The following is a 26,960-nucleotide window of genomic DNA, read 5'->3' as shown; positions in this document are numbered from 1 at the left end:
CGTCTCAGATGTCCACTGGCTGCTGTTCAGGATGTAACAGAAGCCTAAAATAAAACACGATCCATGTTTTATTGAATGCTTGGAGCTTTTTAGCACACACACGCGCACACACACGCGCACACACACACTCCCTGCAGATGGTGCTGCTTCCAGGGAAAAGGCTGTGTTTGTGTGTTTGAATGTGGGGGCGGTCATTTCCACTGAATTTTCCTTCCATTAGCACTGATATCACTCGTTCAGTTTATGCTGAACTATAATCAGTGATGTAACAGCGGCACAGGACACAGTGTGCTTCTTCTTCTACTCTGTTTACCACAACATATCTGTTCACAATTACAGTTTTCAAATCTGTTCCACTTTTTGATTTTTTTTCACAAACAAAATATCAAAATGAAAACGAAAGAGTTTCATTGTTTTGTTGTTAGGAGATAAAAATCAACCACATGACTTTTAAAAAGAAAACGAGAAACGATTCAGGGTTCTGATTCATCGGGATCCTCCCTCGCTCTGTTTGGAGTTTGAAAGGTTTCTTTAAAACAAGAACAAACTAATTTAAGTTGACAGATGTTCTCCATCCCGTCTGCAGTCGCCTGACGGGAAGAACAGGTGAACATTTTAGTTTCTGGATGTTCAAACTGGTTAAAACCCAGCAGACCTGCAGCTGGAACTTCATGTTACAAAGCGGCGGCTTGAATGCACTCCACACTTTTCAGATTTTTGATTTGTAGCAACATTTTTCTTCCTTGACCCAATGGGAGAACATCTGGAGACTCCTCCATAATTAAAATACATTTTAGTAATCGATTTTTCTGATTATTAATCAGATTAAAAAAAAAAACTGTCACATTCTGCTGATTTTTCATTCAACCACTTAAACTTTTTCATAAAATATTAGAAATACATTGAAAGATCCAACTCAGCAAATAATCGCCCAATCTGCCTGGAACGTGTTCTGTTTGTCCAGAACCGTTGAGGCTAAGCGCATCTTCCTCATTTCTTAGAAGGCTGAGGAGCATTTTTCTTTTTAATCTGTCGTTCATTAAACCAGTAATCACGTTGGTTCCTGACAACGCAGTAATGGCTGCTTCAGTGGCCTTTAAGAAGTGCATCTGAAACCATAAAGTCCCGTAACAACGGGCCGGAGGTTTCCGCCGGCGAGCCGGTCAGGATCCAGCCCGATTCCTCTCGGCACAACAAACCTGGATCTGATGAATGTGCTGGTTCTGACTGTGTTTTCTGAAGAACCAACATGTTCAGACTTATTTCTGTGAAGCTGGCAGCACCTTTAGTTCACATTTCGCTGCCAAAGCAATTTTGCAAGTTTTTACAGAGTTTGCTTCAGCTCTGCAAACTGCTGCTGGCGCCGTGACCCAAACGGTTCCAATAAACCCGTCATCAGGCAGTTAGGAGGAAATATTGGGTTCAGATAAGCTGAAAACCTTACTGTGACGTCCGACTCAGCTGAGATGCTCTGATTCAGAGGAACGACGTCTGTCCACTCCACTAGGGCAAAATAAATCATCCTTTCCTCTTTCAGCAGAAAAGTTTCAAATTATGTTGCATCTCAAACTGAAATGCACTCCAAAAAACAGAATTATTACCAAGAAGGTTGTGTAGTTTATAGAACAAATATCTGTAACACTTCATTTGAAGGAGTTTGTATAAGGTTGTCAAGACAGTTTAATAAACAGGACATAACATTTATCATCAACATGAAGGAGTCTTCATGAATGTTTCAGACTGCTGTCATGAAGCGTCATTTGGTAAATAATGACACTTTAATGCACTTTTAACACAAGTTTTAATGAAACTTTACATTTAAAGTGACATTATTTACCAAATAACACTTCATGACAACAGTCTGAAACATTTCTGAAGACTCTTCTCTATGTTCATAACAGGCGTTATGTCAGGTTTATGACAGTCTGATGCATAGACCTGAAATAAGACAAAAGTAACTTAAAAGTCACTTTTTATCAAGATATGGTCAATAATTTCCTAGTTCTAGTTCCACTGGCAGATTATTTCACTTATAAGCTAGTTTTAGTTTATAAGTTTTTATTTCACTTATAAAATGGGAGAAATGCCTGGTTAAAAATGAAATAATCTTCCAGCATAACTAGCACGTTTTCATCAATATTAAGGAATTATTTAACTAAAACAAGCTCCTGTTTCCTGCTGAAGTTATTTGTAAGTCAGTTTTGTCTTATTTCAAGTGTACTAAGATATTTAGACAAAAATACTTGTTTCACTGTATGTAGCATATGTTCTAGGATGACTATAAATCATGTTTTTTAAAGTAATTTTACCTGAAATAAGTTTTCATCTTCATCTAAAATATTATTGAAACAACCCTTTCTACAATAATTCACCCAGTCTGAGAGGAAATAAACAGCTGAACCTGTTTTTATTTCTCTTTCTACTCTTTTGAGGCAGAGCTGAAAGAAAAATAATATGTTATAGCTGTTAAGATTTAAAGTTTCTTTGAAAACATTCTTGCATCTCTAATAAAGTCATAAACGTTTGGACCACTGCTGTCAGATCCACTGGAGCAGGATCAGCTACAATCCAGGATTTCTCACTTTCTAGTACTTATTTAGGCTTTAAACTGGTAAAATGTTGGCAAAAGTTCATGATATCCAGTGAATTTACTAAAATAACTCTTTGTTTTGCATTCAGTCGGATGCTGAACCCATTTTTCAGGCCAGTGCTGCTCCATGGAAACAGAGAGGTTTGTTTACAGCAGCGTCTGCTAGCCTTTTAGCTAATTGACTCTAATTAGCTCTCCCCCAAAACACACACATAATACATTATTAGCTGTTTGTTGAGTGGAGGACCACCTGTTCGGTCCGGAGCCGAACGGCCCCAGCAGCCGGGTTTCTCGGATTAGCCGGGTTTCAGTCAGTATTCCTGCAAACAGGATGAAAGTCTGAGCCGAGCCGCAGGCTGGACTCCGGCCTGCTGCAGATCTGCTGGAGCAGAAACAAAACGATGTCATCAGTCGGTTTGGGCGGCAGGCTGTCAGCTCACGCTCTTATCCCAAGCGATAAGATGTCCTGGAAAAGCTGGCAGATCTAATCCTGATTTGTTTAGTGAAAGAACAAAAAGGGAATGCAAAGCAACATCTGCTTGTGTTTCCTGTAAATTCATGCAAAAGATTCCTGAATCTGTTCCAGATCTATAAATTGAAGACTTTTTTATTTTGTAGCATCAGAGATGAAAAGCTGACAGATAAATGACATGAAGGAGACTTCCTCCAGTTTGAACCCTGCAGCCATCTGCTCGCCTCCTGAGCAGAAACGGTCGGTTTTTACTACCCAAGTAAAACAAAAATCAATGTTTGGAGCCAGAGGGCAGCAGGAAGTAAAACTGAAAGCTGGCAGCTTCTGCGGGAATTAGAGCAAACGTCACTGAAGTTCTGAGGAAAGGCAGATTAATGATGGGAATGAATAACCAGACATGCAGAAATAAAGAGCAAGATGGAAATTACAATGGCTACACTGCAAAAACACAAAATCCTACCAAATACTTTTGTCTCATTTCTACAGCAAATACTTTAATACACTTAAAATAAGATTTTCATCTTCAGCATTATATAGCTGCTTTGTTTAAGTTAATAAATCCTTAATAATAATTAAAGATTTTTCAGGGTTTGTCTCTTTAACAGGATGCAGAATAAACTACAGCCAGTTTATCACAGGTTCTCATAAAACACAGTAATCATGTAAAGGGTAATGATTTCATTGCCTGTCCTCCAAGCTTAATTACACTCATCTGACTTGTTCTCCAACTGATGGTGAGCAAATTACAAATTTAGCTGTGAACTTAGCCGCAGTTTTGTATTCCTTAGCGAAATTAAAATGAATAGCTGCCTTAAATCCAGCAGATCGTCTTGCAGTTTAGACTCAACCTATCATTTATGTTTTAATCAGTTCTGTTTTCCAGCTCTGTTTTTTCAGAAGGTGACAGAAAAAAATACAACTTTTAACAGCTATACAGCTCTCAGTGTAAAAACACTTAGTCATCAACTTATGCCTAAATTTAAGCCATTTCCTTCTGATCAGTACAAGTTGTCAGCTTTGTTGTTAGTGACTTTTGCTACTACATCATCTAACAACCAATCTTTGACTTTAGTTTTAGTTTTCCTTCTTCAGTTACAGTTTCTCTTTTATTAAAGTAATCCCGCCTGCAGCTGCTGTTTCCACCTGGAATCGTCGCAGCTGCTGATGGTGAGTGGCGGTGGGCGTCGGCTGGTGGCTGTTTTGGTGTTTTATGGACGTGATGAGACGGTTAATCAGCGCCCAGTCAGCTGCTCACCTGTAGCTCTCAGCTGACCAGCCTCAGCTTCACGTCTGGCTTTTACAAAGTAACTGAAGGGTTTTCTTCATTTCGTTTTAAAACGGTTTGCTGCTCAGAAGAATATTTTTATTAAATGGAAGCCGTGTTAACTTCTTTTGATTCTGGAGCAAACCTTGACTGGAAGCAGATGTTTCATAACCGGCAGGATGATTTTGGCATCTTGCCTCGTCTTCCTGGTGCTGGTGTGTGTGTGTGTGTGTGTGTGTGTGTGTGTCCTGGTCGGTTGTGTCCTGTGGTGGCAGAAACCGGAGGATCCTGAAGCTTTGAGTCAAAGTGTGAAACCAGAAAGTTTGTCGGAGGATCTGAGCTCAGATTTCCTTTCTGTGTTTCCTGTTTGTCTCTGAAAACCCAACATGAATCTGGATGTGGGTCATGATGTCATGATGAAGATCACACACTGGTGTCACTGTCTGAAGCTGCCTCGGCATGCCGCCCTACCTTCTTTTGTTGAAGCTTACATCCAGTTTGCTCTGCACAGGAAGATCTTCATCTATTCCAGCCTTTACAGTAAACTCAGAGTTTATGTGGTCTGATTAAAGCAGGCGTCTTCCTCCTGAGATCTGATTTTGACCTGCGTGTCAACCCTGCACTGCAAAAACACTAAATCTAACTTTTCAGCAAGACAGAGGAGCCTGTATTATCTAAATAATTCCTTAGTATTGATTCAAAAAAGTGGCAGATTATTTTACTTATAGTAAGATATTTTCACATGTTATAAGATAAATAATCTGCCAGTGGAACTAGAACTTTCTCATAAATATTAAAGATTTATTGACTTAAAACAAGCATCTTTATCTTTCTTAAAAGTTACTAAGTGTGTTAAGATATTTTCACTAGAAACTAGAACAAAAATACTTGGTAAGATTTTGTGTTTTGCAGTGTTCATGTAGTATTTCACAAAGCAAGAAAGAGAAAAACAAGATGATTTACTTTGGAGTAAATTAAATGTGGGAGATCGTGTGCAGAGGAAGAGATTTTAGCAGCTTTGCAGGACATAAAGTCTGCAGCGTGTGTGTGTGTGTGTGTGTGTGTGTGTGTGTGTGTGTTTGCGGTGCGTTGTGTGTGTGTTTGGGAGCAGCAGTGGAGTAGGAGGATAAGTGTGAGATAACAAATCATGTTCTCTGAGGCTGTTCAGCTCCATCTGGCAAATGATGAACGCACGATGATCATCATCTCCTCAGGTTTATTCTAACGCCGCACACACAACGTACCGCAAACAAACCATCACTGCGGGTCCAAAATTCATGTCAAAAATGACTGTTTCTGGTAAATATCATATCCCAATAATGTACTGAATTTCAATTTTCATTGCTGATACATTATTTACACTGCAAAGACACAAAATCTTACCACATATTTTGGTCTGCCTTATTACACTTTGAATAAGATAAACATAAAAGTAACATTTCAGCAAATGGATATCAGAATCTTTTAATGCCGTAGCGAATTCACCTGCTTCATTTCTTAAAGTGTTATTCATCAGTGAAGCAGAGGAATCTGACCCGGCGCCAAAAGCATGTTTGTGTTTCATTTTGTTTGAATTATCTTTGAAGGCCTGCTGAGAGCCGGGCGTGGGCCGCCTGGAGTTTCTCACGCTTTGAACGAGACGCCTGATGAGATCCACACAAAAATCTGCTCAGCATGCAGAGGTTCACGCTCTGACGTGCTTACTGTGCAGAACATCTGACCTTTCCCATCTCTGCTGATTTACACGGCAACAGAAGGATAAGAAGCAGAATTAGACGGGTGATTAGTGAGGCCAGCAGGTCCAGTGGTGAAACACAAAGTATGATTAGTTACATTATAAGAGCCAGGCTGTTTCCTCTCCTCCTCTCCAATCTGCTTGTTGTTTCTCTGATATTCAGACGAGTTTGATGATCTAAAAAAGAAAATACATTTTCTAAACTTTAAATTGGAAATTTTAGTCTGTAAAAATTAAAGTTCAGCATATTGTGCTAAAACAAACTTGTTACAGAAATCTGTTGACTGCAGAGCAACTCAGGAATAAATTATACATCAGACTTAAAAAGCACCGTTTCTTTTAAAAGAGCTTTGAAATCTTAGTTTTATTCAATCTTTTTTATTAAATAGAGGTTTGTGTGTATAATTTGTGTATTTATTGTCAAAATGGTCTCATGTTGTGTGAATATTTTTCTGTTTTACCAGTTGGACCCCTGGAAGTTTAGTAAACACTTTGGAGAAAACTAATGTGAATCCTAATGAATAAACAGATAAATATATAAACACATGTTCACCTTATGCTGCACAAAAATCAGAAATTTGACTTTGAAAATTAACTTTTCTGCTGTTTTAAAACAATATAATCATTTTAAAATCATATATATATATTTGATAACACTTTAACAAAGACGATTTGAGCTTTTCAAAGCTTTTATTTGGCATTTTAGCAATAAAATATGGGAATTATTAACATAGGCAGCTCAGCTCAGATTCAGTGGATTTAAATAAGCAAACTTAGATTTTTCTTCTGGTTGAAAGTCAACTTTTGTCAGTTCTTATTGTTGAAATAGGAATAAATCTGATATTTTTTCAATGTTTATTGCACTGTGTTTATGGGATTTTGTACTTTAAATGAAAATGCAGTAAGAATATCAGTGTATTCATGTTTTAACTGTTTGTTGATCAGCTGCTTCTGAACTCAGACTGTTAGCTGACACGTATCAAAGGGGGACAACAGGTTGTGGAGGGGCTGGGCAGACGGCGCTCTGCCTTGAGTGAATTTCTGCCTCTGAAAACAAACAGGCTGTCCCCGGTGTGTTTGTCTTCCTGCCTGTTGTCCTCAGATCTGTCTTCAGAGATAATGAGCTGCTTCTCAGGGTTAAGTGTTTGTTCAGCGTGAAGCCACATCACAGAGCCGACGCCTGATAACAGCGCCACCATGGGGCTTTCCTGGTTCTGGTTGTGGTTCTGGTTCTGACAGAGGATCAGAGGGCCACAGCAGAGCTTAGGCAGCAGAAAGGAGGTTTTCATACGATAAAAAACTGAACATTTAAATGGAAACTAATCAGATTAAATCAGAATAAACAGGCCTGGTGAGAAAGCACTTTGAGAAACACAAAAGGACCAACACTGTGCTGAGTAAAACTAAAAGAAACAGACAAAAATCTACTTTAGTAAACCTAAAAGAAACAGACAAAAATCTACTTTAGTAAACCTAAAAGAAACAGACAAAAATCTACTTTAGTAAACCTAAAAGAAACAGACAAAAATCTACTTTAGTAAACCTAAAAGAAACAGACAAAAATCTACTTTAGTAAAACTAAAAGAAACAGACAAAATGTACTGTAGTAAAAGTACCACATTAACATTTTTACTCGATTAAAAGTAAAAACTTGCTTTTAAAACTGATAAAGTATAAAAATAAATGTAGTTGTTGAAAGTATTCCCTATAGCATCATTAAACGTGCCTGCTGTTTGTCAGAGTTGGGGAGTTGGGGAGTTACATTTACTTGAGTAACTTTTTGATCCATCCATTTTCTGGCACCGTTGACCCTGTGGGGTCAGGAGGTGCTGCTGCGTCTCCAGCGAACGTTTCGGGCGAGAGGCGGGTCACCTGGACAGGTCGCCAGTCTGTCACAGTATCGTTTTGATAGAAATTTTATTTTTACTACGCTGTACTTTTTACTTTTACCTGAGTAACTTTGTTATATAAGTATTGTTACTCTTACTTGAGTAAATTTTCTGGATTCTCCACCCACTGCCAGTAACTTCAAACTTGCTGTAATCACAAATTCATCAGACACATACCTAGAGTTACTGTTAAAGTTTCACAAGTTTTATTTTGAAATTAATTGATTTGGAAAAATGTTTATTTTGTCTGACTTTCTTATTTTGTGATTATGTTGTTCATATGAATAATTTCCATTTTAGTCCTTAAAACAGCAAACCTTCCACATAATTGTATGTTTTATATTCAATAACCTCCCAATTGAAACATCACAAATCAGCAGGCATTGTCCTGTTACCTAGCAACCCCACTAGCAACCCCACCGCCTGTTACCTAGCAACCCAAGCTGAGCTCCAGCACATTTGGTCAGCTGGATTTACCGCTGTACACTGGCTGCTGTTGTTGACTTACCATTCAGAAACCACTTGCTGCATTCTTGTTGGGTAGGAAGTTCTACTAATGCTTTTCAAAGATGTGCAGTTGTGTAATTGCACATCTGTTGCAACGGATGGTAAATGCTGACCAGCAGACGCTCATTTAAATTTAAAGTGACAGGACGCCCTAAAACAGCTCAAAATCGGCAGACTAACGCCTTACTATCTAAGAATGATTTTGTTTTGTTTTGTGAAGCCTATCCTAACTTCTCCAAGGAAGGATAATTTGTCACCTTTAAGTACATGAAAAACGTACTTAAGTACAGTGACAAAGTTTTGGTACTTTGCTGCACTGCCGGTGTAATCCAGTGAAATTCTACATTTATCAGGAATTTTAGTGCATAAATAATCATAATTAATCATAAACTCTGGCAGAGACAGCTTTGTTTTATCCTTAAAACTAGACCAAACATGGCAACTTCTGTGTTTTAACCAGGAGATTCTGTCAGCTGCTCACCAAAGGCTGCATTAAAAAACCTCTGGCCAGGTTGACCTTCGAAACTAAAGCTAATAACGAATGTTTTCACTCAGCATTCTTCCTTCCTTCCTTCCTTCTGTCCTGCACCGTGTTTGAATTCTGCCGAAGCTTATCTCGATTTCATCACTGATTACTCAGCAAGCTTATTTTACTTCCTTGTTCTCTTACCGCGCTTTAAAATCAACTGCAGGTGATAAAGTCACTTTTGTTTTGGCTGATATTGACTCCGACTGCAAAGAGGATTTGGACTGAATGGATGAGATCTGACATATTTATTGGAAAATAGTGTAATCTCAGCTGTTTGATGTGTTTATTTTGTCTCAGTCTGTTTAAACTGCCTTGTTCAGTAACTTTCTTTCTACTTTTATGATATTTCCTTGGACATCATTAAAAAATCAAGATTTGAACGATGTTGATGAGTCACCTGGAATCAAAGTCTGCCAGCGTTGTGAATCACACATCTTACTCACCAAATGAGCTCCAAGTTAATGTTTAGTAACAGATGGCCACGTAAAACTCTAACGAGTGAAGATAAGAGCAAAAAAGGCCCAAGAAACAAAGAATTTCCTGCCATGTTTTGGTCTTTGAAGCATTTGTGTTGTGAATAGTGCATTTATTGGGATCAATAGTGTGGAAATTACTTTTCCTCTACATCTGGGATGGAGTATTTTATGGTGCCACATCAGAGGCTCGTTTGATTAATTTTCTGTATTTAAGAAAGTACGGCAAGCCCTCAGCATCACTTTAATTTTTAAGGATTTGGCATCCTGAGGTGAGTGAAACTTCATCATTATAGGGAGCATAGTGGAGCGAGACATTATGTATCCATCCATCCATCTGTCCATCCATCCATCCATCCGTCCATCCATCCATCCATCCATCTATCATCTGTTTATCCATCCATCCATCCACCTGTTCATCCATCCATCCATCTATCCATCTGTTTATCCATCCATCCATCCATCCATCTATCCATCTGTTTATACATCCATCCATCTGTTCATCCATCCATCATCCATTCATCCATCCATCTGTTCATCCATCCATCTATCCATCTATCTGTTCATCCATCCATCTATCTGTTCACCATCCATCCATCCATCCATCTGTTCATCCATCCATCCATCCATCCATCCATCCATCCATCCATCCATCCATCCATCCATCCATCCATCCATCTCTCCATCCATCCATCTGTAATACATCAATTTATAGTTAAAGTGATTAAGAATTTAGAACATTTTAGTTTGTAAACATCTAGGATTTCTACAAGAAGATATTTTTGGGATGCCAAAACATTACAGCTATTTATTTTATTTATTTATTTATTTATTGGTCTAAAATGATTCTGTACCTGTAGTTTAGATACATTTTTCTAAGAAAAGCTTCTAAATCTGGAAACGGTTGTTTCAGACATGTTGAAACGTGTCTTAATCTACTTGGTTATTCTGGTGTATCATCATAGACCTGGAAGGTTGGTTACACAATGAATGAATTAATTAATTAATCAATAATTATTGATCAGTAACACTTTGTATGATGCAAATCTGTTTCATGCATTCCTGTTTAATGTTGTTGAAGTTCATAATGTGGCCACTAGAGGGCACGGACTAAAATCTTACATCAATTTGCTCTAAAACTTAATAGAAATATGAAATGAAGATTGAAAAAAAGTCGGTTTCTGATTACCTCTAAAAGCGGATGTTTGTAATATTTCCGGTTCTCTTGTGATATTTCTTCTTCCTGACCTGAAAACTGGATCAGGCTCTCAGCTCAGCTGCTCCAGGTCGGTTCGGATTATCGCTATTTTTCTGTGCGTCACGGCCATGAATCCCCCTCCTCACGCTCCCCACTCGGACGCAGACATGGTAATCACATGAATGGTCTGACGTTTACTGGGTCAGCATTACTCTGCCTGTGTTTGTGTGTGTGAGAGAGAGATAGAGATATATAGAGAGAGCGGCCTTCAGACGAGCGGCTGTAATCAGATTTGTGGACGTTAAGTCAGTCACAAAGGCTTGGTTCGGTTTTAGTTTGCAGAGGGAAAACCAGAAAACATCTGCACGACTTGGTGAGTGTGAGTTCCCTATTTTCCTATGCGTTTTGGCCTTTCGTCCACATAAAAACTCCATTTAATATAACTAAAAACCATTACTTATGAAAACTCCTTAGTTGTGTTTGCGTGTGTACATGGGGAAATGGAGCGTTAGGGTCCCGTGAGTTACAGTCTGGAACAAAAATCAACATTGTGTTGTGTTTTATTTACATTTATATTCTAATACTTTATTTAAAAGCAGTTAACTTGTATTAAAACGAACTTCCCGGCGCCATGTTTAATTTGTGGTTGTTTTGAAGCAATCTGATTGGCTGACAGGTGTTAGCTTGGCGCTGCACTGCCCCCTATGGGTTTGGTATGCTCACAACAACCCTCAGTGGGTTTATGTGGATGAAAACTTTTCTGAATCTGATCCCATGTCTTCAAATATTTTTTTAAATGATGTGGCAGAAAAATCTGTTTTTTTAAAGACAATACTATGTTTGTACAAGGCCATAGTCGCATGTTCCTACTTTATCATATCTGAATTACATGTAGACATTGGGAAAATATCTTTAAACTCCTCTGTGCTTCCTCTTTTACTCTGCATCTGCTCTATCTCCTCTTTGACTGGATCTGACATCTTAATTTCAGTATTTCCTTTTAATCTTGATTAGATGTTACACAGATGTCAAAAACAGGCCACAGGGCCCTGTCAAGACTAATTTAGCGGAAATATTTCCAGCAGCAAAGCATCCAGAGTGAGTTTCTTTTTAACTTTAAATTTGGAGATCCAAAGAAAGACACATTTGACCAGAGCTGCTGCTGCAGGCCTGCGTTCCAGAATAGAAGCACTTGCACAGTCTGTAATTCCAGTGAGAACATAATTAGCATGTGTGTTTTGTGTTAAAGTAATTATTACTTTTCACTTGTGAGTCTTCTTTTACAACTGTGTGTGTGTGTGTGTGTGTGTGTGTGTGTGTGTGTGTGTGTGTGTGTGTGTGTGTGTGTGTGTGTGAGTGTGTCAGTGTGCAATGTGTTGGGGTTCTGTGTGTCTGTAATGTGTGTAACGTGTTAAGTGTTATTTATGTTCAGTTGAATTTTGTGTATTTGGAGCTTTTTTAGTGCAATATGTTTGTTTTTTGGGGAGTTTTTGTGAAACTTGAGTCTATGTATGTTTGGTATAGTTATATATGAATATATAAGGAGGGCGTGTTCTTATGTGTAGGGCTGTAAATTTTACTTTTGTTTTAATTTGGTTTGTGCATTTTTAGAAGTGCGACTTGGTATTTCCATAATTTAGATAGTAATTAGATGTTTCACTATGGAGGACTGACACTGCCAAAATACAAGAAATATCAAAATATAATGTTTATACATAACACATTATGAGAATAAGCTCACCTGTCAGTTAATTAGGGTTCAAAGGTCAAAGTAAAATGGTGCCAAGAAACATAACTGGCCATTTTTGTTGTTGTTATAATATAAATAATTTATTTATGCAATGAACTGAAAGTCAGCTACACTGCATCACTCACTGATATTTGGCCATTATTCTGACTTCAAGATAAGTTAGTCGGAGCTAGCTTGACTCATAATTGTTATGTAATACTAGTAACATTTTTAACTGGTCTTATAAACTAAAGTTTTATCAGAATAAACCACAACAGGGCTTATTTCCTGTTGTGTAGCTAAGAAACCTCTGACGACAAAATAAGCTGACCGCACTTGTAGCTAGCTCAACTTGTAATTTCACCATTTCTGTTGGTACATTGCATGCTTCTGTAATTCTATATTTGGGTATATTCCTATACCCAAATATAGTTTGTTTTTATTCTCAGATTGAAGCCAAAAGGTACAGAGGAATTTAAAAAGTAAGCTTAAAATAAAAAAAATATATATAAACTACAATGTAGTTTAGATTACAATTATTTCAATAAAAACATAAGTAAATACACTTGCAAAACTAAATTTTACTTATTAAACATGCACTCCTTGTGCCACAATGTAGTTCTGAGCCTTATTGATATCTTAGCCAAACTGCTAGGTTGTTGACATTGTCAGTCCTCCATATTTCAGAATTAAACTGTGTTCATTTAGGAGTCAGTATTAAGTTTTATTAGGCTTTGTTGGTTGCTTTAATGTTTCTGAAGTCAATATATATTTCTGTAGAAAAATCTTAATTTATGTCACTTTCAGTCTTCCATATTTTTTTGCCTCAAGTGTATATATATGTCTTTTAGAAGTTTATTTTAATATATAGGTACATTTTTAAGAGGGCCAATATTTTTTCTGCATTTTATTACCGTTTTTGAATTATTTTCACACTCAAATTTATATATCAGTGAAACAAATTAGATTTCTGGCAGTCTAAGTCCCCCATATTTCTAAATGCAGATTTTTTTCCAACATGTATGGGATTTTTAAGAGTGAAAATCAATATTGTTTTAATGTGTTTTTGGGGTTATTCATTTCTTTCTAAAATCAAATTCATTTTTGATTTTTGGCAATTTCAGGCCCCCATACATCGAAATGTAGATATAACTGTGTGTGTTTTGTACCAGTTTACTTAATAGTGAATGTAAAATCTGCATATATTTTGATGGCGTATGTGTACATATAAAAGGTATATTTGTAAAACAATTTTTTTTGTTTTCTGGTAATTACAGTCCTCCATAATTCTAGGACACCTATTTCAGTGTTTTAGAAGTCTATATTTCTATGTTTCTTTTTGCATTTTTTGCTTGTTGAATCTGTTTACCTGTGACTGAAGCATCCAAAGTAGTTTTGAGTGTTAAAACATTTTTTTTGGTTTGTATATTTGACTCTATTAACCAGTTTACCCCAGGTTGTCTCTTCTTGTTCGTAGGCAGATTCAAGTCGCTGTTTTCATTGCTTGTAGTGAGCGTTGCCATGGCGACGGCAGTATCAGCGCAGTGTGAAGTGGGAGAGGAGCTTGTGGTGCTCAGCATGCTGTAGAGAGGGAGACTGGTTTTAACACAAAGACGAATGTTGGGTGGAGTCGCGGATGATGTCATGCGTTGAATCTGAGGTTTTAACATAGAATTTCTTCCATTTGACCATCGTGTGTTCGAACGCAACGAGAGCAGACAGATCATCGGTTCAGATGCACAGGAGAGAAAAAACCCCTGAAGTGAGACCAAGGAGGAGCCAAGCAGAGAGGCAGGGAGGGAGGAGAGCTGTGTGTCAGACTGAGCATGCTCTTTGTGCTAACTTCCTGCCTTCTTTCTGTCTGACAGAGAGGAGCGTTCAGAGACGCCGGCATTCAGCAACAGGAGCGGAAGAGGATCAGTCGCTCCGGATTCGGCCGAGGAGAATCAGGAGGTCCAAACCAGAGGAGTTATAACAACCAAGCTGTGGATTTTTAGGTTTTATTCTTTTCTGTGTTTTTGTAGGAGAGTGACGAGTGAAACAGTTTTACTCCGTCTTCTGCCTCAGAGAAGAAAACTACTTTCTTCTCTCCTTTTTTCTTTGTGAAACTTCATCCGGACAAATCTGAGACAAACTAGGACCTCAGGGGGATTTTTTTCTTTTTCCTGCGTACTTGCGTCACTCCTTTCGATTTCTGTTTGTTATCTCCCTCTGCCCTTTCCTGATAATGTTTGTTTTCTCATGAAAGCAAGGGGAGGAGGTTCCTGAAGAGTCTGAGCCAAGATCTTGAAAAACTGTTTGGTTTTACGAGGAAACAAACCGCAGCTTGTGTCCCCTCGTTGGAATTTCAAGGAGGAATTAAAAAAGAAAATGGGCTCAGAAAAGGGCTCAGAGTCGCCTCACTCATCGGTCAGCGGCGTTCCCAACCCTAAGTGCCGAGCAGCTGGGAAACGCCAGGGCCGTATCTCCTTCCACAGCCTCTTCCACAGCAAGCGGGGCTCCCGGAGCGGACGGGCCCCCAAAGGAGGGGCGGCCGCTCCGTTAGCTCATCATCACCACGCACAGCAGCAGCTGCTGCCTGCCGCCTTGAGTTCAACGCCCACCGCACCCTCCGCCACTGCCGCAGCCGCCGCAAACAGCAAGGACGCAGCCTGCAGCACCCCCTCGAAGCCACTCTCCTCCAGCCAGCCATCCCTGGCCGGCGCCGGAGAACCCAACCTCCTGGAGTGCCCGCTGTGCCTGGTGCGTCAGCCTGCCGAGCAGCTGCCCGAGCTGCTGGGCTGCAGCCACCGCTCCTGCCTCTGCTGCCTGCGCCAGTACCTGCGCATCGAGATCACGGAGAGCCGGGTGCAGCTCAGCTGCCCCGAATGCGCCGAGAGGCTGGCCCCACGGCAGGTGGCCGACATCCTGGACGACGCCGCCCTGCTGGAGAAGTACGAGGAGTTCCTGCTGCGGCGCTGCCTCGCCTCCGACCCGGACTGCAGATGGTGCCCTGCGCCCGACTGCGGGTGAGTAATGGTTCACGATGCCGTCTGTAACCCGGGAATCACGTGTTTGATGAATCACATGTTCGATTTGTAAAACACCAGAGATGTTCTGACCCACAAGCAAACCCGAACTGAAGAGATTCTGACGTTTAGAAAGTAGAGAAAACTAGAAATTGGAAAGAAGGTAATTTTTCAGTGGCGCCCCCATGAGGGGGGCTGTAGGGGTCCATGGGCCCCTCTTGAAAAATGCTTGATACGCCCCTGGCCCCCAGAGAAACATGTTCCTGTCAGAGAAAGACATACAGAGTCATGATCTTCAATATAGACATAAATGTAAAACCCAATATGTAAAGGGATAAAGTTATTATTATTTATTGTTTTTTGTTTGTTGTAGCCACATCTGGTCCTGTCGCAATAAGCTATAAATCAGTTAATCGCATCATAAACTAAAACAAGCTCAATAATCTCCATTTGCATGATTTGACGTTTTTCTTTTCCTACCATTGACTGATTGTTCATTTTAAGTGTCGTTTCTGTTGATTTGTTTATTTATTGCAGATATTTAAAATGTGTTAAATGTTCATTAGAATTTAAAGTTTATTGACCTTTGAGATTGTTTTTTTGCATTATTATGCCGTTACCGTTTAATTTCTTTAAAATGGTCTCAAAACAACAATACTATCGTTTATCGCAATAACTTCTGGGATAATTTATTGTCTATCAATATTTGCTATTGTGACAGGCCTTATCTTTCCACTTAATTTAATTTACTCTTTAAAAATCCTTAAACATTTAATTTCTCTTTGGGATTTATAAAGTATTTTTGAATTTGCAACCCTATAACATTTTTCTGTGGGTGCCACTGTCATTTTGATTTAAAAATGATAAGTTGAAGAAATTTAAAACTTAAACATCATAACAGTCATAAAATACATATTAGAGCAGCTACTATGGAAATAAAAGCTTAAATTAGATGACTTTTAGTCAGTGTCCATCTGAGAGGAGAACTTCCTGTTCTCTCTGTGATGTAATTAAACTTACTGTAAATCTGACGTCAAACCAGCGAAGCTTTGACTCTCACCTCTCATTTCTTTAAGGGGAATTTGTGCAATGAGTGAAAACAAGGAAGTTATTGTTAAGAGCATAAATTAAACTACAGCGAGCGGCTTCCGGATGCAGCGTTTATTTCTCACAGAGGACTGAAGGAGATTCTGGGACCCGGACAGATTAAAAACAAGAAAGGCGTGAAAGTGAGAATCTGAGAGGCAGAAAGTGGGTTAGAGAGCCGCGAGCTGCTTCTGTGGTCGGAGCGAGTCGGAGCCTGAGCCGCTCACTTTCTGGAACAAATGAGAGGCGTTTGTTTGATCATAAAAAGCAGGAGTGATTCATTGTCTTTGAGTTTCAGGCTGTGATATTCTTCTTCTGCTTTGGTTTTGGTAGAAAGTACAGGTAGAGTCACAGGGGAAAGCCATAGAATCTGTGGTAGCTGGAAAAAAAAATCTCTTTCCTGTCACGTCTCGGCTTTCTGTGACTTTTTCAGAAAGATTTGGGTGATGATGAAGCTTTTTGTTTTTGGAGAATGTGAAAAAAATATTTTATTCCAGCGCAGCTTTGGTGTGAGAACAAAAAAAAAAAAAAAACCTTCTGGTGTCTGCTGGTTCACTTCCAGCATTCAGTCAGTTCAGTTATCAGGAACTCATTCATTCCTGTTGATTTGTTTCCTATCTGATGGTTTTCCATCATCCCATAGTTAGCTTTTTCCCTCCATAAAACTTAAAGGTTCAACCTGAGGGAAACAACGCCATCTGGTGGCAGACACTTAAAAGCAAGGCTTTCCAAACGCACTCTTCTGTATGGGACTTTTTTATACATATTCCTAAATAACTTTATTTTTTATAGTTTATAACACTTTTAAATAATAAAAAGTGTTTATTTGACATTATTCAGGTGCCAGCTAGTAAAACTCTAGAATTTTACTAGCTAAGACCACCGTCGATTTCAGTTTTCTAAGTGTATAAAAAAACCTAGGAAAGCAATAAGTGCGTGCAAACTAAAGTTTGTTTTGCTCTTTAACATTTGTACTTCTGAAATAATGTCTCTGTACTTGTGCACATTTAAATGAGCTGATAAGCATTTAGGGGAAATACCACCTGGTCATGTAAATTAATGTAAAAAATGACAAGTTTATATTTACTAAGTGAAAATAACATTTTTTATTTGGTAAGTTTTTGTTTACGAGTAAATCAGTTAAAGTAATAAGTTATTTATATTTAATTCATTTTACCATTTCTGGTAGACAACATAGCACTCAAACATCTCGTGAATTGTTGCCGTTTTTTCATTTAAATGAGAAAATAATTTGGTTTTAATGCAACATAAAACTTGTTATAACGAGTTTTATTTATGGTCATAATGATAAACTGCTCCTGTGATTATTTCTTGGCTGTGGCAGTTAAATGTTTGCGTAATTTTGCTGTGTTGCAATTATATCATCTGATTGGTTAATCAGAAAAGTCACATTGGGAAACCCCATTCAGCTTTCAAGCATGAGACTCGATGAGGAAATGCAGGTTTCTAACTTTAAGTTGGAAGACATCAGATGGTACTGAGGAAAATTTCCCAAAGTTTTTCTAATTCAGTAGAATTTTAACAGCTACACTTAACAATAGAAACATCATTTAAAGTTAAAATAAGTCACATAAAGTCAAACTTTAATAACTTTATGATATATATACTTTATTTTTCCATTGTTTTGTTATAATGTCAGATACTGCAGATTTTTCACCCTATGAAATTTTCAGAAACTTTTGAATTGAAGCCACAGTTTAAACTCCACCTATAAAATGTATGAATGAAAATGGAGGTTATTTTATCTACTTCCACCCAGAGTGTCTCTCTCTGCTGTCAGAATTCCAGTTTTCTGGTAAATCAGCCCAGAGTGCAGAGCGTGCTCTCGCTCTACCGCTAACTCGCTCTCATTTTGCTAGCTTCCTTTTAAAAACTGGAAGTGAAGCGTTTCCTCACGTAAAACCAGGAGAGGGATTTTCCTGTTATTAATCATCACTAAATGTTTTCTAATTCATGTCAGGTTTTGTTTGGGTCAAAGCTACATTTCCCACTTTTTCTTAAAGGCAGGGTCACCATAGCAACCAGTGGATTTTGAGACATTGACGTAGTTTTAAAATCTCTTTTGAAAATTTCCAGTTTTATTTATAAAAAAACTGGAGGTAATTAACAGTTTTTTCTGTTTCTTCTTTGGCTGTTGCTTTGAAATAATCTGTCTAGTTTTTCTGCAGTTATCGCCCCCTAAAGATAGGAAGCAGTAATGACAACAAAAGCAGAGACATTGTTTTCGATGTAACTGATATATAAATTATCATATTGCACAAAAAAAGACTTTTATTTTTGCTTTATGTATATTTTCTGACATCCCACTCATTTGTGGCGCTATGACTCAAAGTGATTGTGACTCATGGTGGTTTTTCAGGTGATTTTATGCATTCTGAATGCCAGTCATATCGTTGTTTTATGCGGTTTATGTGTTTGATAGCAGGTCTGGTTTCATATTGAAATATCTTCAGCCCACTCCCCAACTGTCCCCTCTGTGTCTGATGAAAGTTCCTCCCACGGTCAGACCCATCCAGTCACTCGGCCTCTCTCTGTTTTCTGGGCCTCTTGTTTGTTCAGTGTGAGTCATCCAAGAGTGCAGATGAAAATAAACCTCAACAGGGTTTGTTTAAAAAAAAAACAACAACTGTGTAAACATTATCGTCTTAACGTTTTCTTGGTGTGATTGAAATCTTTTTGAAGATATGCATTCGAGCATTCGAGCAGAAACAGTTTGTGATTACAGACAAACCAGATTAGAGATAAGTTGTTGCGTCTTCCTGTTGGAAACAAAATGAAGCTGGAGAAGACGGAGCTGCTGACCTGAATATGAGAGCGGACGGTCCGCTGCCTGACGCCAGCAGTGACTCAGCCTCACTCTAATTCAGACAGGTTGACAAAGTCCAAATTGTTACTCAGCACAAACATCCAGAGCTGCAGAGCCGAGGGAACGGCTGACGGTTTTCACCGGAGAGGAGGAGCGGCCTCCAACTTCTCCTGCCCTGAAATTTAAAGACTGAACACTAAAAAATGGATTAGTTTTAAATCAAACTGATAAAAACAATATCAGTTATTTTATAGCAGTTGTACCTGGTCGTAACATTTCTTTTCTTTAAAAAATATGAATTCAATCTGTAGAAATGAAGCCCAGTCAAAAAGTTAAGAATAAAATAAATGTGTCAGATTCTTACAAACACTGTAAAAAAATAGAAGCATAGCATCTTTTTCTTTCTGCGTTACTTTAAAACTTTCCCTTCATGCAGCAGGAAAATGATCCAAAGCATCCGAGCAGGTTCATCTTGAATGATTAAAAAACAAACAAAAAGGTTCTGTAGTGGTCTAGTCAAAGAAATAGACAAACAGAAACAATAATCACTTATTAATGGTTTAGTATGTGAATCTTTAAACGTGTTGTCTTGGTTTCTGCTCCTCTCTTTCCTCATGAACTGGTTTAAACCCAGTTCTGCTCCAGTAATCCCAGTCTGTAAAGCTAAAACCTGCCTCCAGGTGGAGCATGTTGAACGACAGACACACTCTGGTTAACCTTTGACCCCGTGTTCGTGGCCTGAACCAGTCAGAATCCGTGACGGTTGGATCCGAGCATCCAGTCAGAACAAAGCCTGGTCTCTCTCGGCTCCGGATGTCAGTTGCTATGGCAACTATCAATGCCATGCAGAGGGAGCGTTGCCAGGGCAACAGGGCTTAATTACACCGATCAATACATACATGTCAGACCGGCATGAGGATTCTGAGCTTATGCAGCCGACAGAGGCGAGAAGAGCGGTTCTGTTGGGTCTGCTGGTGTGTGTGTGTGCGTGCGTGCGTGCGTGTGTGCGTGCGTGTGTGTGTGCGCGTGTGTGTGCGTGCGTGTGCGTGCGTGTGTGTGCGCGTGTGTGTGTGTGCGTGTGTGCGTGCGTGCGTGCGTGTGTGCGCGTGTGTGTGCGCGTGTGTGTGCGTGCGTGTGTGCGTGCGTGCGTGTGTGTGTGCGTGCGTGTGTGTGTGAGGTGCATGCACACAGGAGAGTCTGTGGATGTTTCCTCTCAAACACGCGGCGAGTCGGCGCACAATCTGAGACATTTGGAGAATTTTAACAAATTAGCAAATAAAGATGAGCCTTAATACAGAGTATTAATGTCAGACTAAGAAAAAGAAACTAAACAATGAAAATAAAGTTATAATTCTGCAACAAAAGAAAAATTCACAGGAGAATTATGTCAATATTGTGAGAATAAAGTTCTACGTCTGTAAGTCAAAATGAGTCGAGTCACAATATTAAGACAATAAAGTTGTAATATGAGAAAAAATTAGCAATGATACAAGAATAAGGTCGTACAACAAGAAGTCATATTACAAAAATACTCATAATAATGAGAAAAGAGCCACATAAAAATAAAATCATATGACTAAAAGTAAGAAGTCATAATATGTGAATGTGAAGTATTAATTTCAGGGTGAGGTCTGCAGCCTCTTTCTCAGTTTTCAAACTCCAGATTTATTTGATTTCCAGCTGAATGCAGAGAATCTGTGTCCCATTAACATTCCAGCTCTTCTTTTTACCTGCTGTTAGAAATAAAAAGCGGTTAGGAAGTCACGTCTTTGATAAATCCCTCACCTCTTTAGAAGACCTGAAGTGTTGATGTAACAGGGAAAACATGTTAATCTGTGTTTTTATTAGCTCCACTTTAATCGAAAGTGGGTGAAGTCACTGAAGGGTGGAAAGTCTGGGTCGTTTCTGGCAGAGGAGCAGTGAGAACAATGACGCCTTCCAGGAATGTTGCTTCTTGTCTCATCTTTTCTGGAAAAGGAAAATTTTCTAAAAAATAAGCTGAGGAAAGTCCCATGAGAACAGATAAATCTGGTCTGTGTTATGAATCATTTTTCTCTAAAAACTACCAAACTCAGACCAATCAGTTCACAGTGAGGTTGGCTGTGGTGAGCGCTGCGACTGCTTGTTTTCACTTCAAGGCCGTAACGTGACATGCACCGTATCTTTAGACTCTTTGTAACCAGCAGTTACAACAGTTTGTTTTCATTTCTTCAGTCAAATCTGTTGAAAATTTACGCTCCAGTCACTGTTTGCTGAAAACATGACATGAAGTTGAAGTTCAGATGATCTGGTTTGTTCTGCTTTTCCTTAAAGACTCGACTTTCAACATCTGCTTCTCAGTTGAAAATTCTTTTTAAAGGGGAAGTATCATGTATGTTCCAGTCAAAAATTACCATTTTATAGCACAATAAATTAACTGTTACCTTCATCTGTTAAAGAAATGCTGCATAAATTAAATATTACTTAAAAGAAATTTGACTTTGTAATTTAACGCCCTGAAATTGGGCCTCTGTCTCTTTAAGAAGCTCCTGCTCTTTCTGAAACTCCACCTTAGGAAGAGTTTCACTGAGCAGTAGCTCCCATAACGAGCTCAGCAGTTCCACCAGGTGTTTGCTAATTGCTCCTGGCTAGTCTGAAGGAGCTGAGTGGGGGAGGAGCTCCACCTCGAAGGCGGAGCTAGGTCCAACCAGGCATTTTGCACAGCTGAATGGTTGCAATGGAGATGAAATGATTTCTCAAGCATGCATGAAAGAATCAAGGCAACACTCCAGGTGTGTTTTTGATGAGAGAATGAAAAAGTCGATTTCACAAAACACTGCCCCTTTAAGGCCAGACTTTTTCTTATTGGAACAAACATTCTGCAGTCAGAGAGACAGATGAAAGTCTCTCTCTGCTCAGAACCAAACGGTGCGCTTTTACCTCCCATTATCTTTACATTTCCTGCTTTTCTCTCCCCACATGGTGAAGCAGATAACAAAGTTAATCTGGACTCATCAGGTGGAAGGATATCTGCTCAGTCCCAGTCCTGAGATTCGGCCTGTCGGAGTTTGAGGAGCCGTTAAAGTGGAACGCTGAGCTGCCACATTAGAGGAGCAACACAATAAAACTGTTTGTCATGTTATCATTTCCTTCCTTTTAATAGCCCTAAAAACACAAATAGCTTTCAGAAAAAATGGCAGCACGTTTGTTTTGTTCTTCTTTCACTCCCACGATGGGTTTTCAGCCACTTAGCTTCCTGACAGCCTTTAGTAATCCTCTCTTTTGTGATTGCTTGTGTGATTGACACACTCTTAAATCCCAGTCTCCTGCTAATCTCCGTCTTTGTTGCCGGGCACCAAATGTTCTGCATTTCAAGTTCTTGGATAATGAAACATTTTGCTGTTTTTAATGTTAAAAACAGATGATTTCTGAAATATTGAACCTGGTTCTGGAACTGCTTTTTATCTTTAAACCGATAAAACCAGAGGTGGTTAATCTAAGATTGTTTCTTTCTCCCCAGTGGAGCTACTTCCTTGTGTTATTACTGAACCTTTCCTGGATTTGCCACTAGGTGGCGCTCGATCCTCCACAATGCTTCTTTAATAGCTGGTTTGTTGCTATAGAGAATATTTTTTATATATTAGAAAGAAAATACTGAATGCTAATTGAACTGCTATTGGCTAACGTTTTCAAACCAGTCAATCTTCCTTGGTTCTGATTGGCTGAAACTCAAAGAGTGAAGAAGACTGTGGATGTTAGCTTCTGTTCTGGTGCTAAGACAGTTTCCACTGTTCGCATTAATGCATCTTAGGGCATATTTTATGTTTGATCTGTTAAAACACGCAGTTCTAACCATTTTAGAGGAGTTTTTATGGATTCATGGATTTCAGCTGCTAGTGGGTTCACTTCATTTACAATAATAGAATAATGTTTGTTTTCAATGCAGCTTTGTTAAATTTTGAATTTAAAAAAGTAATTATGACATTTTGTACAATATTAATCTTAAAACAACTTTTAGGTAACAAAGTTATTTATATAATAGTTGTTAAGCATTTCTTCATCATCATGCTGCTTTCTGTTTGTGAAGCTTTTAAACAAGTTGAGAAAACATGAAAATCCATCATTTCTTGTCTTTTAAACGGCTGCTGAGGGTTTTTGTACCCATTTGCGCCACTGATTGCCTCCCACGCCGCGTCTCCGACATGGAGACGTTCATTCTCTGGAGACTGGTGTGAAACAGCTTACATGACAGCTTGCCTCATTATTTATTCCCAGTTCCCTCTAAAGACCTGCAGTCTGAGGTTCTACCAACCAAGGTGCAAAATGGGTGCGAGGATCCTCCTAACCGTCACTTCTGCAGATTAAAACCGGCTCTAAGGAGCTCATAAAGTGCCAGCGACCCGCTTGGTTTGCTCTGTGATGCTGCAACGCTTGACTGTTTGTCTGACGGTGCCTCATAGATTGGAAAATGTTAGTTTCTGACTCATTTATTTGTGCCTCCTCCATGTTTTGCTGTCAGGTTTGCAGTCATCGCCTCAGGCTGCGCCAGCTGTCCCAGGCTGGTGTGTCGGAGAGAGGGATGCGGCGCAGAGTTCTGCTACCACTGCAAACAGGCGTGGCACCCGAACCAGACCTGCGACTCGGCCCGGCAGCAGCGGGCCCAATCCCTGCACACCCACAGCGGACACTCACCCAGCTACACCCAGGAACAGGGGCCAGGTGAGTCCCCAAAAGCCCAAACTCTCTCCTATCAGCCTCACCCTCACTGGACCTAAACCAGGGACTAATCGATTAATGGCTTATTAGATTAAAATTAGTTCCATTTGATTAATTCGTCCACTTAGACTTTCTTTTAGTGTTGTAGTTTGGCCTCCATCCATCTGAGGGCGCCAAACAGAGTATTGTTTGTATAACACCGCTTAGGGCCTTTGTAAATAATAATAATAATAATAAGATGAGTTAATTTCAGCCATAAAGCTCAGAAATTTTTAGATAAATCTCAGAAATTTTCTAGAAAAAAATGGGATATTATTGAGTTTTAAAAGTCAAAAATTTTAAATTTCTGAAACTCAGAAAATTTCTAAAATACAAATTTTCTTAAACAATTTCTGAGATTAATCTTAAAATTTCTTTGTATTTTCTATCAAATTTCTGACATTAAACTCAAATTTTTTTGTCTTTTTGGTGGAAATTTGCTCATTCTTTTTCTATCTACAGTGGCCATAAAAACGTCTCACTGTGGTTTTGTTTTGAAATATAAACACCCAGCAAGCTCCTTACTTCTGTAAGAACACAGGAAATTGTGTTTTTAGTATTTAGTTTTTCTCATTCTTTATTTTTCTGTTCAGCAGTCTGTGAGGTTATTGTTTTGTTACAAAATGTTCAAGTTTAATAATGTGAGATAAGCACAGTTTTTGGTTTTAATAGATTAAAGAAACTCGTCAGTTGATAAATTAAACTCCGTCTGCTACTGATGCAGCCGATTACGCAGACTGTGCAGAGTCTTCAGCAGCATTTCCTGTTTGAAACCATCATTTTCACACCTTTCTGAGACTCTGACTTTGTCAGCTTTATCACAAGTCCATCTGCTCAGTCTGTCGGCTTCAAAGCTGTGTGATGCGTCTGCTGCAGAAGCTGCGCTGCGTTCCCACCGCTGGAGGAAGTGTGAAGCGTTTAAATCAGTCATCTGTTTCTATTCATAGCTCTGCAGCGTCCTGCATCTTGTCAAACCTTAAATGTCATCAAAGCTGCAGGTCAGATGCAGGATCATGTTTGGAGCTGCTGCACAGCAGATGCATCCAGCACAGCAGCTTTAGTTTGTTTCAGCTACAGGTGTGGAAGCTTGATGCGTTTCTGACATTCAGCTTCAGTTTTTGTTTTGTTTTTCTTTTGTTGCTTGAAGGTTTCAGAAGATCAAAGTAATTTTACCAACCTGAGGAAATGGAAGAAGCAGCTTTCAGATAATCATTTTATTAACTTATAAAAAGCTTTCTAACCCAAGCTGATCTTGTGTGGAAGCAGAGATTAAACTGAGTTCTGGTTCAGTTTTGGTAATTAACCTATGAAATCATAAAATGTCTGACAGCGTGAAGTTTAAAGTTCATAGATCTCAAAGCAACAAATCATTAACATCCATCAGTCAGGAGAGGGTTAAAAGTCATTTCTGAATGTTTGGACCTCCAGAAAAACATTTCTACACTGTAAACAATGGAGACGATTCCCTGGAAAACATTCAGTGGACTGATGAAGCCAAGTTCATATCTAGTCAGACACGGTGGTGGCAGTATGATGGTCCGCGCTGCTTTGAAATAACTTGCTCTCTCCTGTAGGAGAACAACTCTCTTTCAGAGTGGCTAAAAACAAAAGGTGTTTGATTGGTCTAGTCAAAGTCTGGACCTTAAACAGAACTTTCATGATAGAAAATTCAGATTTTAAAAGTTCTGCGAAGCAGAGTGAGGCATATTTCCTCCCCAGTGACGAAAAAGATTCATAATTATCAATTAATAAGTTCAATGTGTCTGAACTGAAACATTCAGGGGAAAAAATCAGAAATAGAAGAAAACTGCAACAACTCCACTGTAAAAACACAAAATCATACCAAGTAATTTTAGTAAGATTTTGACAAATATCTTGGTACACCTGTAAGTTAGGCTAAGCTAACTTACAGGTAACATTTTAATAAGATGCAGGAGCTTGTTTAGAGTCTATATTTGTATTCCACTGAATATTCACTTAAATCATGGAAAAATATTGTAAGTTAAAACATCTGCTAGTAGAACTAATACTTTTGAAATCAATATTAATGAATTATTGACTTCAAACAAGCTTCTGTTTCTGCTAAAAACTTGCATGTAAATTAGTTTTGTTTTATTTCAAGTTCACTAAGATATTTTCAGTAGAAACTAAAACACTTGGTCAGATTTTGTGTTTTTACAGTGCATATTTTCTCCTTAAAGACACAAAACTGAAAACTATTTTTAATCGAGATGTGAGAAAAAAGTCTCACATTTATTTGAACTTCCTGTTTTATAGACATCAACGACATCTGCTTGTAATTAAAGCGAAAGTCGCTGCTGGGCCAGACGTCATGAAGCATCACTTCTCTGTTTCATGCAATCTGACAGAAACGGAAAAAACCAGCAGAAATAAACAGAAAATGTGGAAATGTGTTTTCATTATGATGCAATCAGAAACACACCGCAGGTAAAACACCGCAGGATGAATCCATATCTACATGAAGTCATTTAATCCTGTTTTGATTAAAAATCCATCCAGTAAATCCCTCCAGCTGCCAGTTTTTATCTCCTAATCTTCAGTTTTCACGTTTTCAGAAAGAAAAAAACCCTGATGCTGTTTTTATTGAGCCATTTTTCAGCTACTTGAATCAACAAACTTGTCTTATTTCCGATGTTCAAGCCTCCAAATATCCTCCGGTGTAATTATCACCCCGATGGAGAGTTTCTCAGCTTGTAGGTCCTTCCTGCAGCGGCTTAGGAGTTTTATTTGTTTCTCAATAACCGGTCGTTTCCTGGCAGCAGATTAAAAAAAAACATGATTAGTTTCTATAAATGAAACCCAGGTTCAGTTTTGGTTTCTTTAAAAGACATTCAGAAAGGTTTCATGAAGTACAGAGTTATTTATAAAAAGGGAACTGTAAGAAAAAAGTCCTTTCAG

The 26,960-nt window shown here is 38.8% G+C and overlaps 1 protein-coding gene and 1 long non-coding RNA gene across 4 annotated transcripts in view; one reads left to right on the top strand and one right to left on the bottom strand.

The window, feature by feature from the left end:
- Nucleotides 1-26,960, top strand: part of rnf19b (ring finger protein 19B) — a 37,650-nt gene that overhangs the window by 3,962 nt on the left and 6,728 nt on the right. The window contains exons 2-3 of one of the 2 annotated variants that reach the window (XM_016675361.1): nucleotides 14,255-15,394; nucleotides 23,806-24,005. In XM_016675361.1, coding sequence (XP_016530847.1) covers nucleotides 14,757-15,394; nucleotides 23,806-24,005 — 838 coding nt within the window. In that variant the 5' untranslated portion in view covers nucleotides 14,255-14,756. Of the gene's footprint in view, nucleotides 1-14,253; nucleotides 15,395-23,805; nucleotides 24,006-26,960 lie in introns of those variants that run through there. The other variant, XM_007559994.2, reaches the window with a different exon arrangement.
- LOC107837096 (uncharacterized) lies at nucleotides 5,523-14,246 on the bottom strand. Of its 2 annotated transcripts, none has more exons than XR_001663085.1 (4): nucleotides 13,756-14,246; nucleotides 10,649-10,874; nucleotides 6,160-6,238; nucleotides 5,523-6,058 (listed from the first exon to the last, which is right to left on the bottom strand). It is a non-coding gene; the product is annotated as an uncharacterized LOC107837096 (long non-coding RNA). The 2 variants fall into 2 exon arrangements; XR_001663086.1 differs by having other exon boundaries at nucleotides 10,708-10,874.

Source organism: Poecilia formosa, unplaced genomic scaffold (genome assembly GCF_000485575.1).
Source record: "Poecilia formosa unplaced genomic scaffold, Poecilia_formosa-5.1.2 Scaffold112, whole genome shotgun sequence".
Classification (NCBI taxonomy): Eukaryota; Metazoa; Chordata; class Actinopteri; order Cyprinodontiformes; family Poeciliidae; genus Poecilia; species Poecilia formosa.
The sequence above is the reverse complement of the archived record's forward strand: the minus strand, read 5'-3'. Positions and strand labels throughout refer to the sequence as shown.